At 35.4% G+C, this 18,619-nt stretch overlaps 1 protein-coding gene across 2 annotated transcripts; it reads left to right on the top strand.

The window, feature by feature from the left end:
• Window position 1: 1 nt before the first annotated feature.
• LOC143250386 (uncharacterized) lies at window positions 2-18,383 on the top strand. Of its 2 annotated transcripts, XM_076500831.1 has the most exons (5): window positions 2-148; window positions 4,367-4,554; window positions 9,761-9,864; window positions 13,400-13,538; window positions 14,557-18,383. In XM_076500831.1, the coding sequence occupies exons 1-4, from the start codon at window positions 12-14 to the stop codon at window positions 13,514-13,516; spliced, it is 546 nt and encodes a 181-aa protein (XP_076356946.1). In that variant the 5' UTR covers window positions 2-11; the 3' UTR covers window positions 13,517-13,538; window positions 14,557-18,383. The 2 variants fall into 2 exon arrangements, with proteins under 2 accessions (XP_076356946.1, XP_076356947.1); XM_076500832.1 differs by lacking the exon at window positions 13,400-13,538.
• Window positions 18,384-18,619: the final 236 nt, after the last annotated feature.

Genomic DNA, 18,619 nt, shown 5'->3' on the forward strand with positions numbered 1-18,619 from the left:
CAGGTGGCCACATGGACATGGCCGAGGAATACGACAGTGAAGAGTCACCCTCTGGTAGTGGAATGGAGACCAACACTATGATTCCTATTGTTGTGTTTTTAGGAATCATGTTCGTTGGTATGTGCGTTGCTTTGCAGCTGTTTAGTAGGTAAGAAGATCAGTTGTGATTAGGTGAATAATAGTTTAGGAAGTATAAACAAATGGGAATTACCTATTTTGGTTTGTTTATTTATGAAAAATGATCAATTTCTATTTCATATTTTAAATATTCCATTCTAATTTTAAGTACGTACGTGGAATAGAGAATGTTACTTTTTAATGTTTTAACGTTTCTAAAATAACCGAAGTTTATTAGAGATATTTATGTATCAAATGTTTTTAATATTATATCAATGTGGAATTTATAAGTGGCTTTATTTTTATACATTGTATCTTATAATGTGTGTTTATTACAGAATTAATTTCTTTCTAAAGTTCTCCATTCATAAGTATTTAAAATCGAACGACTTATATGAAAAGAAATAATTAAAGGACAGCCCGAAACATGAAGTAGGGTCATATTAACTAGGGGTTTTATATAATACCCAAAGTGTCTTGATGTTCAAATGAGCGGTTGAAGAATACTTTTTTTACTAGATTAACAACTCAATATTTGTTCTGAGTTTAAATTTATAAACATAGAAAATGTGGGAGAACAGAATGGCTGCGCTACTTTTAAATGATCTTCATATGAATAGTTGCAAACCTAATAACATTCCATATCCGGTAGTTCTCAAAATTCTTAAATCACGGACCATGTCGATCCCGTAAAAGCTTGCTTATCTTTAACTTGAGACATTCCATTATTGATATAAAATTAATCTTATATAGGCGCGACCTCAAAACTTTATGTTCACTTTAGACGACGCAACAACAGTTCATTGTAGGTTTGCTCTAAAACAAGCAAGCTGTTTGTAAATGTATAAAACATATTATACACAGTAGCTTTTAAGAGACTGTGATGTCAGTGGTATCTTAGCAACCTCTCCTTCCATCTATAACAGCCCCAAAATAATCAATAACTCGGGTACATTGACCTCCGGTAAAAGTTAAAGTAATTTACTAAGAATCGATACATTCAACTCAGCTATTGCCTGTAATGAAGGTGAATCAGTATTGAATATTTTAATAAATTCCCCAGTTTTGTAAAATTGAGGGAAACACTGCTGATTAATATTATTTAGGCTTCAAAACAATTAGGGTTAACTATGACTCAAAGTCGTCTGTGATATTTTAACAGAGTATCCTTTCCGCTAATGATTGCAGTCATAATTACCTGTCTAAGAATTTTCATTTGTTTGGATGAGTTTTTGAATTTTCTCCAATTTACAGTTAACAGCCGTTCAGGATACTAGATATACCGCACTTGGTATGAAAACTGTGCTTTCAGCTGGCGACTTTCTTTCTTGCGAGGTGGGGGAAAAAGCAATTCGTTCGCTTTTATATTTTTATATACTTTGTGAGAACTTTTACGTCGGTTTATCATGAAGGATGAAATCTAAAGTTTAAATGGCGTGGAAGCTTAAAGCTACAGAAGGATCTAAGATCCTTATAGCGGGTAATTCTACAGCGAGAAGTATAATCCATGACGTAGGTAAATCCATAGCGTATTATATGATCCTTGGAGCAAGTAAGCCCATGTTGTATCGTAAGATTTTTAGTGGATGTAAACTGTTGCACGGCTCACGATTCATAATCAGTTTATTAAAAGTTAGAGTTTGTGGAATGTTCTATTTGTAGTGTTGGTTCTAACCTCTTCCCGAGGAAGGTTTGAAGTGGGTTAAATTTAAATTTGAGGAACTGAACTGCACTGCACATTTTATCATAATGTATACTCTTAAAAAAAAAGAAACGCAAAAGGGATATTTTTGTTATTTTAAAGAGAAATATATGTAATAACGTTACAAGCTCAGAGTATGTGATGTTACACGTGTTAAGGCACTGATTGTCAGACCAAAATGACAATAAAAGTTGTGCACTTTAAAAACGGAGGAAAACATCGGATTTTTTTCGCCAAAACGCATGCTTGTCCAATAAATTTGTTTGAGAGATCTGCATGTTCTGCAAGTGCAACATGTGCAAACTCCCTATAAAAGTGACGGGTTCTCGGTTTCCATAGCTCAGTGTTAAGCCACCGACACGCAATACAGTAACGCCAAGACTGACTGAAGCACAATGCAACAACGCCATTGGTCGATGGAAGCAGGCGAATCTCGATCAGATGTTGCCAGAGCTGTGAATGTCCACCCAAGCACCATCACAAGGCTATGGAATCGTCACCAACAACATGGATCAACTCGTGACCGTCCACGATCTGGCAGACCTCGTGTGACCACGCCCACACAAGATCGCAACATCCGGTTATGTCACCTTCGGGATAGGACCACCACTGCGACGTCTACTGTCTCAACCATACCAGGGCTGCGTAGGATTTCCGATCAGACCGTACGCAACCGTCTACGAGATGCAGGAATCCGACCTCGACGTCCAGTCAGAGGCGTCATCCTCACCCAGCAACATCGTCAAACACAGCTGCAGTGGACTCGGGCACATCGGGTATGGCCTCATCGACGATGGAGGCATGTTTGGTTCAGCGATGAATCACGTTTTATGCTTCGTAGGCAGGATGGAAGGACCCGTGTTTACCGTCGCCGAGGTGAACGTTTTGGAGCAAACTGTGTGCAGGATGTTGACAGATTTGGTGGTGGCAGCGTCATGATGTGGGCTGCCATCGCCTACAATGCCAGAACAGACCTTTTGCACATTCGAGGGAATCTTACGGCTCAACGATACGTCGACGAGATTCTTAGACCCCATGTGCAACCCATCATGGTAAACGTCAACGACGTTTTTCAACATGACAACGCCCGTCCTCACACAGCCCGACTCACCACTGTCTTCTTGAGACATCACAACATCAACGTTCTTCCCTGGCCCTCCAGATTACCAGATTTAAATCCCATCGAACATCTTTGGGACGAGTTGGACCGACGTTTGCGATGGCGACAACCTCAACCGCAGACTCTACCTCAGCTTGCAGCAGCTTTGCAGGCTGAGTTGACAGTCATTCCACGGGATGTGATTCGTCATCTCATCGCTTCCATGGGCAGGAGATGCCAAACAGTTATTGATGCTCACGGGGGGCATACTCGTTATTGACGTTGAGTGACGTTAAACTTCACCTAGTGAGCGTGGACTTCGCCTTTGCAGACTTTGGATGTTCAGCAGTGAATGTGCAAAGTTTCACACACGTCATACAGAACTACCCGGAATAAACTTGTTAACAATTTGTCTCATATTTTGCTTTTGCGTTTCTTCTTTTGAAGAGTATATATTGTAGTATTTAAGAAGTGAAACAGTCTTAACAGTGAGCATTTATCGTTTGGTGAAGAGGCTATAGAGGAGGCTAAGGCCTAAGCAAGCTCTTCCGCCCTTGCCTGTTCGGTACACCAATTTTTTAGATCATTTAGTTTAGGTGTTTTACTTACCTAAGTGATCAGTGTATTGCGTCGTCTGTCCATGTTTGCTGCATAGTCATTAAATTGTAAACATTACACATCCACTCACTTGAATGTGGCATATAAAATTGTTGTCAGTTTCAGTAACTTATAATTGTTAGTTTATCGTATAAACGTTTGACTCTAATTTGTGGGCATAAAGTATAAGAACTGGTAACATTACTTTGGGAACTCCAGCAGTTGAAGTAACGGTGGTTTAACTAACACACACACGCGCACGGAACGATCAACTGGAACAATCACTAAATGTAGCGACGTGTAATTAAGCCTTTCTCTACAACCGTTGTATATAAGAAACTATCCCAGTAAACTCTTTAAAAACTGGGTAAAAGCATAAATATAAATTTTAATATTTCATTACTTATCAGCCACTTGAAACTGGTAAGTTCTCTGAAGCTGTAGAAAGATATCAGCTCTACTTGAACTGAAGCCATATTTCTCAAGGCAGGTAGCGATCTATACGTCTGCTTATGGCAAGTGTAAAAGCTAAAACAAATTATCATTTTTAACTCCACTAGAAGTAACATTTCCTCCAGTAAAATAATATTCACGATTTTTTAACTTACGAATATTATTAACTAAAACTTATAAAAGGTTGACTTTACTTTGTGAAGATCTATAAAAAACTGATTTGTGTAACCTCGGAGACAAACGGTTCATTGGTCAGTTTGATCTTGGTCATAATCTTGGTTCACATTCAGTATGTTGATATCATTTACTTTCATCAGAGCAATGACCTACTTATTAAATACTTCAATGTGTTTCGGAGTGTTTTGAGAGCTCAAACAATTAACAAGATATTCTGACAGGGCCCGATTCCGTAACCAGCGAACCATTTTCAACTCTCCTCATCCACGGTTGATGCACATCAAGTTGGGAAAGAAGCGCAAGGGAAGCAGCAAACGCGCCAGTCACGCGAGCCTCCACGTGCCAGGATCCAGGAGGCCAAGCACCTACTCGCAACGCTCTCATCCTTCTCCGCGCTCTCTGCGTTCAGGTAAGTGGACTGGTATTTACGTGAAACGTTTTACGTTTAATTTGCGATGACGAGAAACCCACGTGAAGTAAAAGTTTGTGCTCAAGATGGCTGCTATGGGTATTATAATTTTAATTAAAAATGTACAGAACAATGTTTCGACCTTCTTAAGTTATCCTTAGGCTAACAAAGGGAGTTCGAAACTGACCATTACTAGGCACTTCTTTAAGACGAGAGTGTAAACGGGTACGAAAGTGTAGGGGCGCTGCAGTTAGATGTTAGGTTATTAATTAGTACAGGTATAGTTAGTTAGTTAGTTATCACCATTAGATTCCATCAAGGAACATAGGGCCGCAATCGCTTGCGGATTCTTCAACAGGTATTTAAATGAGTGGGTTGTTAGCCCACTGCACCGAGCCGTCCCTAATTTAGTAGTGTAAGACTAGAGGGAAGGCAGCTAGTCATCACCACCCACCGCCAACTCTTGGGCTACTCTTTTACCAACGAATAGTGGGATTGACCGTCAGATTATAACGCCCCACGGCTGGGAGGGCAAGCATGTTTAGCGCGACGCGGGCGAGAACCCGCGACCCTCGGATTACGAGTCGCACGCCTTAAGCGCTTGGCCATGCCAGGCCAGTACAGGTATAAAGATGTTCATTTATATTGGTTGAACCTTTATTTGAGTTGTATAAGTAGGGCTTCTTTGATTTTACGTTTGTTTATAATTGTTTCTCTACTTAATATCTGGGTGTTTTCTATGGTTATGTTGTGTTTATTTGATTTGCAGTGTTCGAAAACGTGTGAAGGTATTTTTTTATGTTCTTTGAATCTGGTTTCCATTTTTCTACTTGTTTCTCCAATATAGAAGTCGTGGCAGTTATTACATTGTATTTTATAAATAATGTTGGTGTTGTGTCTGTCAGTGTAGTTTTGCACCTGGTTTTTGAATAAATTTGGTGGAATGTTGTGTTTTGTTGTAAGTTTTTTCCAGATGTTGGTTATTTTTTCGCTGATATCTGAAACATATGGTATACAGCAGTATAAGGTTTTGTAGTTTGTTGTATTTTGGGATTTATTATCATTTGTTTGTTGTTGATTGTGTTGTTGGTCTAGATGTGTGCATCTAATTTTCCAACAGTTTTTGGAGGAAATTTGTTGATGTTAATGAAGTGTTGTTTTATTTTGTTAATTTCATTGTTAATTTTATCAGGTAAACATAGTTTTGTGGCTGGGTTTATTTGGTTTCTTAATATGTTGAGTTTTTGTTTTGTTTCATGTGCCGAGTCCCAGGAAATGTATGATCCAGTATGGGTGATTTTTCTGTGGATTTCTGTTTTGAATTGTTTATTGGTCTGCAGGTGAACTTAATGTTGGGGTGTATTGAGTTAACGTGGTTGAAAAACTAAGTGTGTGGTCTGCAGATGTGAATCCAGCTATTGTATCACCAACATACGTGTACCAGTATAGTGGTGGGTGTAAGGCTGAACTGATCGCTTGTGATTCATTTTGTGTCATAAAAATGTTGGTTAGAACTGATGACACGGGATTGCCCATACTTAAGTCATTTATTTGTAGATTTGAGTTGTTGTATAAGTAAGGCTTCTTTAGGACACTTTTACACCTATACGAACTAATAACCAAACGTCTAACTGCAACGCCTCCTACAATACTGTACCCGTTTATACTTTCTATGTCAACCTGAAGATGACCTAAGAATGGTCGAAACGTTGTTTTCTACTTTATTTTAATCAAAGTTCTAATACCTAGACCAGCCGTCTTGAAATACAGTTTTACGTTTAATTGCGAAAATATACAGAAACTATATAAAAGTGGTTTGATAGTTTATGTTTAATGGCACTTTTGTTTTATTAACATAATTTCAGTGAATTTTGTGCTTTCGTTTTAAAACTTAAGGTCACAGGTCAGGTTTATTATGGCTGTGAAAGATGTTCTACTAATACTATTAACAGTTGTTTTCTATGAACACATCTTAATTTAAATATATGGAAAAGATTCACTCCACAATTTGTTTGTTTTTTTGAATTTCGCGCAAAGCTACACGAAGGCTATCTGCGCTAGCCGTCCCTAATTTAGCAGTGTAAGACTAGAGGGAAGGCAACTAGTCATCACAACTAACCGCCAATTCTTGGGATACTCTTTACCAACGAATAGTAGGATTGACCGTCACATTATAACGCCCCCACAGTTGAAAGGGCGAGCATGTTTGGTGTGACGGGGATTCGAACCCGCGATCCTCAGATAGAGTCGACAATACAATAAGAAACATTATGACCTTGTGAGCATCCATATTTAAATGTGTAAACGAAACATTGTGTCCTAGAAAGAGATTTGAAAAAAGAGAGGTGCATCATCATTGTCTGACTACCACTGACAACAACAGCATAAAATCATCATTGTCTGAGTACCACTGACAACAACAGCATAAAATCATCATTGTCTGAGTACCACTGACAACAACAGCATAAAATCATCATTGTCTGAGTACCACTGACAACAACAGCATAAAATCATCATTGTCTGAGTACCACTGACAACAACAGCATAAAATCATCATTGTCTGAGTACCACTGACAACAACAGCATAAAATCATCATTGTCTGAGTACCACTGACAACAACAGCATAAAATCATCATTGTCTGAGTACCACTGACAACAACAGCATAAAATCATCATTGTCTGAGTACCACTGACAACAACAGCATAAAATCATCATTGTCTGAGTACCACTGACAACAACAGCATAAAATCATCATTGTCTGAGTACCACTGACAACAACAGCATAAAATCATCATTGTCTGAGTACCACTGACAACAACAGCATAAAATTATCATTGTCTGAGTACCACTGACAGCAACAGCATAAAATCATCATTGTCTGAGTACCACTGACAACAACAGCATAAAATTATCATTGTCTGACTACCACTGACAACAACAGCATAAAATTAACATTGTCTGAGTACCACTGACAGCAACAGCATAAAATTATCATTGTCTGACTACCACTGACAGCAACAGCATAAAATCATCATTGTCTGAGTACCACTGACAGCAACAGCATAAAATCATCATTGTCTGACTACCACTGACAACAACAGCATAAAATCATCATTGTCTGACTACCACTGACAACAACAGCATAAAATCATCATTGTCTGACTACCACTGACAACAACAGCATAAAATCATCATTGTCTGACTACCACTGACAACAACAGCATAAAATCATCATTGTCTGACTACCACTGACAGCAACAGCATAAAATTAACGAAATACTTCTGGAATTATTGAAGTTGCTGACGGTGTCATAATTTATTCTGTCACGAAATATCAATTCATTAGAAATTACTTATTGCTCATTTGCTTTATTTATTTTTAATACCAAACTTATTGGTCTGTCTACTGTAATACCACATATTGAAATTGTTTTGAAATATAACATCTTACCTGCTTTAAAGTATGGTTGAAATATAACATCTTACCTGCTTTAAAGTATGGTTGAAATATAACATCTTACCTGCTTTTAAGTATGGTTGAAATATAACATCTTACCTGCTTTAAAGTATGGTTGAAATATAACATCTTACCTGCTTTAAAGTATGGTTGAAATATAACATTTTACCTGATTTAAAGTATGGTTGAAATATAACATCTTACCTGCTTTAAAGTATGGTTGAAATATAACATCTTACCTGCTTTTAAGTATGGTTGAAATATAACATCTTACCTGCTTTAAAATATGGTTGAAATATAACATCTTACCTGATTTAAAGTATGGTTGAAATATAACATCTTACCTGCTTTAAAATATGGTTGAAATATAACATCTTACCTGCTTTAAAGTATGGTTGAAATATAACATCTTACCTGCTTTAAAGTATGGTTGAAATATAACATCTTACCTGCTTTTAAGTATGGTTGAAATATAACATCTTACCTGCTTTAAAGTATGGTTGAAATATAACATCTTACCTGCTTTAAAGTATGGTTGAAATATAACATCTTACCTGCTTTAAAATATGGTTGAAATATAACATCTTACCTGCTTTAAAGTATGGTTGAAATATAACATCTTACCTGCTTTAAAGTATGGTTTAAATATAACATCTTACCTGTTTTAAAGTATGGTTTACTTGTTACGGGAGTCATTGACAAAACTTATCTGTAATTCCGGAAAGCTAAAGGAAAAAAAAAATCTTAATTTGTATGAACCGGCATGGCTAGGTGGTTATGGCCCTCGACTCGTGATTTGGGGGTCGCGGATTCGAATCTCCGTCACACCAAACATGCTTGCACATTTAGCCGTAGGGGCATTATAATGTGACAGTCAAACAATTTATTCGTTGGTAAAATAGTAGCCCAAGAATTAGTGGTGGGTGGGTACCACTAGCTTCCTTCCCTCTGGTCTTATACTGCTAAATTAGGAACGGATAGTGCGGATAGCCCTCGTGTAACTTTGCGCAAAATTCAAAGAAACCAAACCTTTCTGTTCTTGCTAGATTGTTTTGAAGTTTTTATATAGAAGCTGTGTACCCAGATATAAAGTTGTTGCATGCAAAAAAAAAATACCAAATTCACTTTCAATAAAATAGTAATTAATCATATATATATGTATAAATGAATTCCTGACGTGGTTAAGATGTCCTGACGTGGCTAAGATGTTCTCACGTGGTTAAGGTGTTCTGATGTAGTTAAGATAACCTGACGTGGCTAAGATGTCCTGACATAGTTAAGATGTCCTGACGTGGCTAAGGTGTTCTCACGTGGCTAAGATGTCCTGACGTAGTTAAGATGTCCTGACGTGGCTAAGATGTCCTGACGTGGCTAAGATGTCCTGACTTAGTTAAGATGTCCTGACGTGGCTAAGATGTTCTCACGTCGTTAAGGTGTTCTGATGTAGTTAAGATGTCCTGACGTGGCTAAGATGTCCTGACATAGTTAAGATGTCCTGACGTAGTTAAGATGACCTGACGTGGCTAAGATGTTCTCACGTGGTTAAGGTGTTCTGATGTAGTTAAGATGTCCTGACGTAGTTAAGATGACCTGACGTGGCTAAGATTTTCTCACGTGGTTAAGGTGTTCTGATGTTGTTAAGATGTCCTGACGTGGCGAAGATGTCCTGACATAGTTAAGATGTCCTGACGTAGTTAAGATGTCCTGACATAGTTAAGATGTTCCTTACTGATTTTTGTCGTTTCAGTAACTCCATCTGACAGTCAAGAAGTGTTGCGTAGTCCAGTGAAGGAACACCCTGAATCCCCAACTAAGCCCCATGGATCTTCAAACGGTGAAGCTGGACTAAAGGTACTTCATTAGCTGAAACTTGCTGAAAATTAAACAGAATATAGTCAGATACAATTCTCAATATATTTTTAACTCAACCAAAAAGTGCTTTTAAATTATTGATATATATTCTGGTTACTGATACATCGAGGGACTTATTGGCACATCTAGGTTATCCAGTCCGCTAAACTAGACTGATAAATAGAACACTCGAAGTTAATCCTTTCACGTAAGAAGTTATCAAGCCTTTCTTTAGATTCATTTAAATTTACTGTATTCATTACATTTGAAGAAAATCCATTCAAGAGGACAACTGCCCTGTTATAAAAATAAACTGAAAATGACTTCAGCTTAGGGTGGATTAACAGACGGTCCCGGGGCTAAATTATTCTACTGGGTTTATTATGATCACGACTAAAGCCGAAGGTTAAAAAACAGAAAAACAAAGCCTCATACTGGGCCCGGGGATACAACCCATATAGCCCCCGCCGTAATTCACTCCTGCTTCTACCCTGCCAACATTTGGGTCCCCTATTCCCACTGTTAAATATGAAAACAAACGATGAATCAACATTATTAATTCACTTTACAATCTTAAGCACTTCAATCAGCCCCACCCCCCAACTCTTCTTTTTTTTTTCAAAACAATATCAGAGATTTCAGTCTCTCCTCGTATAACAACCACTTCATCCCTGACACCATTTTGGTAATCATTCTCTGAACCCTTTCCAATAAATAGATGTCCTTCGTAAGGTAAGGAGCCCAAGACTGAACACAATGTTACAAATTTGACCTAATAAGTGACCTTTACAATGAAATTATAACCCCTTTAGACTCGTGTTCAATATTTCCCAACCGCTAGCAACAGAACATTGTTTGGATAGCAGAAGAGATTAATCAATCAAAACACCAAGACTCTTCTGATCCATACCTCTTAACGTTATTTCCATCAAAATTATATATATAATTCAAATTAGGATATCCCACATGCATTAACTTGTATTTATTATGATTATAAAATATCAGCGGTTCATTTACCCAACTGATAATAATTTGATAAAGCATCCTCCTAACATGATAACAGTACTCCAGAATTTAACATCATCAACTCACTTTATTCAACCTTCTTCTATCTCTGTCGCTATTGTAAATCAAAAAGAGCAAACGTTACTAATTAGTTCTAAAAGATCCAACTTTTAATCCAGAGTGACTGAACTTCGTTTAGTTTTTATATCCAGTGAACCAACCTACATCTACAGAGATAATTTTTAACAAACCTTTTTAAGTGGACCTTGTCAACTGCTTTCTGAAAATGCAAATACATCAAATCTACACTCTTACTCTTAGCTACATGCGCAGGAATTTCTTCAAAGAATATTCTACCTAGTGATACCATGTTGAATGTTCAGAAAATTTTAAAGCTTCGTTAAACAGGGTTGGCTCACGTGCACATCGAGTGGGCTGGTGCATTTGATGCATTGTTAGAAATTAATTTTAAATTTTGTTTTATTATCCAGTATCCATACGTGATATTTCCCGTCTGTTCTCTTGTTGCCATTCCGATCTTCTTGTTAAATGTCTTTGCAAAGCATCTTTTATCAAACTGCCAAAATATTTTTCCACCACGGGTGTAAGAACAACAGGCAGGCCTAAAATTTTTGTCATCTCCTGTTGTAAAGAAGAATATCATTAGTAAACTTCCAGTCTTCTGGCACTTGCCCACTATTTGAGGACGTTTATCTCAAGATGCAGTCACCAATAGGACAAAATTGACCTGTTTCAGTAAAACTTAAAATGACAACGAAATCTTAGGGGTAAACTAACTGGCAGTTTCATTGAGTCACATAAAAACTTGCACTAATATTTTTATGTACAAAGTACATGAATGCAATGCATTCACGTAGACATGACCAACACAGTATCTAAGTGGAGTCGCATTAAAATCAACTAATAAGAGATTCCTTTGGATTTTTTAGAAATGTGTTATTAAAACTTGATGTTGAGTTTGTAGGAAATATTCCAAAGTTACTTTGTATAATGAGTGTTATTTGATTCCAGTTTATTCAGTTACTTACTTGTTTACAATATAATGACATAAGAACTCTAATTGGGTGTATTTTAAGTAGTGCAACACCTATGTGGCACAGTGGGTAAGTCACGTAGCCTCTGATTTGTTATTGTATTTTGTAGTACAGTACTTATATGACGTAGTAGTATAAATAGTGGCTATGTCACGTACTTTCTGATTGGTTGTTGTATTGTAGGTAGTACACTATCTATATAGCACAGTGGTATAAGCAGTTTTTCGATATAACTTCACTATTTGCTAAGTCACGTTCTTTCTGATTGGTTGTTGTCAGTGATATTTAAAACCTTCCTCCACTATATCAATGACAACGCCTTTAATATCTAAAGTTATTTTATTTGCATCATGATTAGCCTTTTTTTATACGTTGTCCTTTTTCCTAAGTCGACATCTAATTACAGTTTCATTTTTTATGAAATGCCCGTTAAAAATTTAAATCTGCGATGAACTAAAGACAAACTTTAGTTTTCGTCAAAATTTCCAAGAAATTTATATTACAGTTAGCGCCACCTATCCTGTCTAACTGTACACATTAACGCGATATCAGTTTTTACCTACACAATTTCCTCTAGATCAAAATAACTCAAAATGACATCTTTACACGGCTTCTCATACACTAATGAGTTAATGAAGTTTGTGTATTGTTTGTACAAACCACAGCTTTCTTCAGTGAGGAATGATATTTTAAAACGTTCTTGAACTTTAGAAGGAAGTTTCTTGTGCTTCTTTAACCTGTTCTTCAAGTTACGTCTTGTTTAACATTTGTAGAGGACTAGGAAATTGTTATACTTTGGTTTGTAAACGTTTCCTGGTGGGATAGGTTCGTTATATAATTTTCATTCCAGAGGTGAAAATGAATCTGGTCGTCATGTTAAAGTTATATTCATGTGCTAGTCTTTTCCAAATTCCTGATAAAAGTATGCTAATACTTTCTGTATTTGGGATTGTGAAGAACACCTAAGAAGACGTGCTCCAGCTATGTATCTGGAAAACTTGGCCATTATAATGTGCGTTCTGAAGATTGTCTTGAAAGTGTGGATATAGGAATGTTCGTCATAGTTCTTTCCATGTTCCAAATAGTAGACCCTTATCAGGACTTGCAACATACCAGAGTTTTGCCCTGCAAGTTTTAAGATATGGTTAAGGCACTCGACTCACAATCTAAAGGTCACGGGTTCAAATATCATCTCTCAAGATGCTCATCCTTGCAGCCGTGGGCGCGTTATCATATGAGGTAACATGTAGCCCAAGAATTGGCGGTGGGTGGTGTTGCCTAGCTACCTTTCCTCTTGTCAATGTTAGGGACAGTTAACGCAAATAGCCCTCGTGTAGCAGCTTTGTGCAATACTAGAAGACAAACAAATAATGTTTCCAAAACAATACCTTTAAGTGTCATCATACTTTATGTGACTATATAACATAAATGGAACTAATAAACAGTCGTGTTCACAGAACAACTTTGTTTTTCAGAGTGGTTTTGAATGTGACGTAAATGGTCCTACTTCTCCGACAGTTATTATTACAGACACATCTGGTACACGTTCTCAGTCCAATGGAAAATCGCCATCTTTGCCTACCCAAGTGTAATGGTGCCTACAATTCTTATATGGTGAGACACTCTACAGAAAGCTTTATTTTTTTTTTATTATTTTTTTTTTTTTGTAATTCATCCGAAATTACCTTCTTTATACATGTAAGCTCTTTTTAAGAATTTTGAAAACATCATGACACGAAATAAATGTTAGCATAAGATTACATATAGAGTGTGTGTGCGCGCCGTACTTCCCTCTTTCCGTTAAAACTTGACTTTTTGAGAGACTATAGGAGACTAAAAAAAAGACACTTCTTTATTACAGTAAGTTATGAAAGTGGTTTTACAGTTCTTTAGATTATCTGTGATTTCTCATTTCGTGGGATGAATATCAGCATCAGGTTTATCATTTGTCAGAAACGTTTAAAACTGTCATCGTTTCGGGTAACGTTATAAATTCATGACCTCAGTTATGTGTTCATAACGTCATAACCATAAAAAACACAAACGTCTCAGGGGAAAAGATGTCACAAAATCGAAACACTGGCACGTTTTCAGAATTTGGGTGTTTTATTATCCTAAAGGTGGAGTCATTCACAAGTTTTACACCATTTTAAATGTATCTTTTCTATTCCATGGCATTCTTCACATTGGATAAACATCTAACCATGTTAGACCCCAAAGCGGTGAGACAGTAATAAACTAGTTATCACTATATCTTCATTTCCTTTAGTTGTTTCTGAGATTTGAATCTCGGGTTCTCTGAGCCTTTGTTAATACTTGGATTGCTGGTTTACATGAAATATGTGACAGTTTATTTTTACTTCTTTAAGTAGTTTGCTTCTACGAGGGAGTTTTCCTGTTAAGTGTGGAATGTGTCGTATTAGAAGCAACGACTTTCCAGATACACGTTTAATAGATCATAATTAAAGATAGCTTTTGATTAATGTTTTTTTAAATCTTCAATTAAGAAAGTTTTGTATTCTCTCCACTTGTAAACGTTAAATTGATGTTTAAAGTCGTACGTGTACAGAATAGACCCACAAGGTAAAGTGGTGTTGCATGTATAGTTTGAATCATTTTTTTTCTTTCTCAGGTTCCTTGAGCCAACATCGGATAGCTGGAAGGGGATTTCACTACTGGAAAAATGGATAAAAACTCAGCCAGTGTTTTTTTCAAGTTGCTTTACTGGATGGATATTCTTTCAAGGTCTTGTTTACCATGCCTTTTAAAATTCATTCCACATTGCCATTAAAAGCTGTGAATGCCTTTAATCACTTATTTTACTTTACTTTTAACGCAGAATAAGCTGTTGATAAACCACTCTATGGTGTAGGTTGGTACTGTTTAAATATTATAGTCTGTAGCTAAACAATACAGTAACTTACTAATGTTCTTAAAATATCTTACTGGAATTTCAAAGAAAAATCTTCATAGCTTCAGAATTCTGTTTTCAGCGTCTTACAGTTGTTTCCATTTGTTGTTGTTTTATACTTTAAATTTTCTAAACGTAATATATTTATTTGGAATCTTACTAGGGATCAGACTAGTCTACGGAAAAAAGTAAATACATTTCTTTTCTGTATTTTCATAAATTTTTAACTCCGGTTAAAAACAAAAATTATTTTCCCAAATTTGATTAAAAAAATACATTTTCAAAAACCTGAAACACTACTCTTGTTTTAAGCTTTTGCTAAGTCTATTAACATATTGTTATTAAAAACATTAGGTTAACCAGTCAAGGTTTTATACAACTCTAGGCCGAAAATCGCTTGACAATCCCATTTTTATTTGTTTAGTTCACGTGTAAGGAAAGTATGTTAGATGTGTACCTAAAACTAAGTGTATATCAAGTTAACTTGGACCACATACACTCGGTTATTAAACTATATTTATTCTGTAACTGGGAAATTCAAATATTCTACTGATTTTCGTTTTCAGTACATGTTTATATTGCGTATAAAATTTACGTTCAACCTAGTTCACTTGCCTCATAAGGTGAAATAAAAAGATATCGATTGTCTTCTCAGTTGGTAAAAAAAAAGTTTTGCTAACTCAATAAATCACATCAAATAATTTTTAAATATTAATTAGTGTATTTCCAAAGTTATGCAGTTCTAGGTGTTACCCAACCACATATAGTTTTTTTTTTTATATTTAGTAATTTATTTTTTAACAATATTACGTTATGTTCACTGTTTATCAACACAGACAGAATGGGGCAGCAACCATTTTATATCAAAATATCGTTGTACAACATTCAACAAAAAGCAACTCATTACTGATATTAAAATGCAAGCATTTCATTCTGCCAGATATTTCATATGAATAAATACTAACTATACAAAAAGGTCACGTGTGAATTTTCTGTTTATGTTGTAGGGTACAGTTTTATCATGAATCGATTTGACTTATTAAATCTTATTCGCTATTTGAAAAATTTATAAAAAAATTATTAAATGTGTGTCTTCTGCTTTACACGTGTATATAGCTAAGTAATTACGTAGTGATACTATAGCTAATTTATCTTTTTACAACAACTTATTTTATTCGCATTGGAACAACTTTATTCGTATCTCTATGCATTTAAAGGTTTATATAATTGTAGTATTTTAGTTTTTAGATGGATAAATAAATTAGATATGTAAAAAAGAAAAACAACTTGTTAGAGAGAGCGTTTTAAAGTAATCTGTATATATTCATAAACATTCACATTTAACAAATTTAGTGTAGCACGTTACTGTATCTTGCTCAAAACCAAATATGCATTTTTTAAATCTCTCGAATGCTTTCTTAGTGTGTTAGAATTCAAATGAAAAATTATAGGTTTACGTATTTCACGTAAACACCTTCTGAAAAGTCTGGTAGGTTTCTTTTTCTATTTTGACTAATAAATTTGGTTTAAGCGATCTATCAGCGATATTTCCAGAAAGATTGATTTAGAATTTCTTAACTTAATATAGTAGAAATTTCATGTGCACTGTTTTTTCCCTCGTGCTTGACAACTACATTGCTGAGATGAGATGGGTGAAAACAAACACGTAGTTTCCTAACCAAATGTTATGTGATAAACATTTAAACATTGTGAATAATTAGGAAACAATATATTTACTATATGAAGAACATCGTATTTTGGTGGGCACGCTTTTGTTAACGTAATCTTGAATTCTTAGAAGTTGTGCCGATAAATTAATTCCCTTTGTTACGTAAGACATTTAGTTAGTTATGTAATGGAGAATATAGAATCTTTTTTCTACAAGTGTTCGTGAACTAAAACTGTGGTATAGAGCATAATTGTTAACTTTCTGTGACATGGATGACTTTGGTTCGAGTATAAATTAGTTTTCTCAAAATTATTTTATGCGGAATAAAAAATAAGGAGATACAAAAATATCAGGTTTAACAAATTGACGTGAAGGTTTTTTGTTTGTTTTTTACTGGTTAATTCCAGAAACTGCCTTCTTTGACATAGTATTTTTAACAGCGTCGACCTGAAAGTCCTCTAAGCAGGGCCGGGCCTTGGGGGTGGGCGACGTGTGCCCCACCACAGGGCATCAGAATCAACATTATAATTAACTGTTCTTGTCAATTTCACAGGGGAAGGGTGTCAAATATACAATTCGTACAGGCCACACTTTTGCTTAGGGCTGGCTCAATCTCTAATTTTAACTTTATGTGTCTGAGCCCCCACCCTTTATTACACATGTCTATTTTATGTTTTAATTATTGTAATTATTATTTAGTAAACCTGAACATTCTTTTAATAGAAAATTTCAGTATTTTATAACAAAAATGAATTTTCATGACATTCTAAAACTTTATCATATACAAGACACACAGGAAATTTCATGATTTATAATGTTCACCAAAATTTATTGAATTTTTCCAAATGCTGAATCTTTTACACTAATTTAAACTCGAGTTAAGCAACATCAAAATAAAATATTGCTTTTAATGAGTTTTTATTCTTTTTTTTTTTATTGTAAAGAAACTTTCACCTTTATTTATGTACTCGAGAGTGGAGTGGAAGCTGTCCACTCACTATTTTTGGATAAACGCCTATGTTCCATACTTTTGTCATGATTGTTATTCGTCTCGTATAGTAGTTTTTGGAAGTTTTTTAATTTCGCTATTTTATCTCGGCTTGGGTAACACTTTACAGGTCAGTAATTATATTTTCTATAGATGTCTGTCTAACCCTGCCTGTGTTTCATCCGTGTTTAGACTATTTTAAAGCGCGATACAATTTACTCTTTATTGTGGATGTTTACCGAATATTTTTTTATTTCCTATAGAAAACGGAAACTGGACTTAGCAGTTAAGCCTATTATGTATTAAGCCTAACCCTTAAACGTTACGGTTAGTTGTCACCATGTTTAATTCCTTATAAATCTAAATGTTTTTATAAGTTAAAAGATTAAAATATAGTGAATCATTGGCATATGGTTCGAAGAAAGGCCTTTTTTTTATTTTCTAGCCAGAAAAGTGTAATGACAGAGGCATTCTGTGACCACCAGATGGTCAGTCAGTAATGCCAACTGTCAAGATTACGTTGTAAACGTGTTGTTGCACACTATGCTGGTTGCTGTTAATTTTGAAATTGTGTCGACCAACAAAGTCAATTTATGCACAATAACAACATCAAACTGAAAGTATGTAGAAAATTATCACATCAGTTTTTTGTTTGTATTAACTTTTCAGGTTCTTGAAGAAATCCTAAGCTAAAATTTACACACTTTTCCAATAACAAACAGTTCATTCAACAAATCAACATTAACACTGACAGCATACGGGACAGATAATCAAGGAAAATTACAATATATTCGTAAACAAGAATTGAACAGCAGTGAACAATTCGTTTTCTTGTTTTAATTAAGTAAATAAGTCAAGTTGATCATATAACGAGGGTGCGGATCGGTTTTATCCTTTTAAAATAACTCTAAACATCACAGCTGTAACAAATAGTTTTGTCATGGCTAGCTATTTTGAAATAAATCGTCATATATGTACGTTATCTATAGTATATTATGACTATTAATATTGTCTTATTGAACTTATCTATCCAATTTAATAAGTGGTAAAACATGTAGAATATCAATGTAACGTGTGAATTTGCGTTACCAGTTTTGTTATTGTTTTTACGGGGGTATATTTAGACC

The sequence above is a fragment of the Tachypleus tridentatus genome, chromosome 5 (assembly GCF_004210375.1).
Source record: "Tachypleus tridentatus isolate NWPU-2018 chromosome 5, ASM421037v1, whole genome shotgun sequence".
NCBI classification, from domain to species: domain Eukaryota; kingdom Metazoa; phylum Arthropoda; class Merostomata; order Xiphosura; family Limulidae; genus Tachypleus; species Tachypleus tridentatus.

Bases quoted from the DNA above. Each gene is read 5' to 3' on its own strand.
- LOC143250386 (XM_076500831.1), top strand. From the start codon at position 12: ATGGACATGGCCGAGGAATACGACAGTGAAGAGTCACCCTCTGGTAGT. The intron at 149-4,366 runs GTAAGAAGATCA...ATATTCTGACAG, and splicing joins GCTTTGCAGCTGTTTAGTAG to GGCCCGATTCCGTAACCAGC. The intron at 4,555-9,760 runs GTAAGTGGACTG...TTGTCGTTTCAG, and splicing joins TCCGCGCTCTCTGCGTTCAG to TAACTCCATCTGACAGTCAA.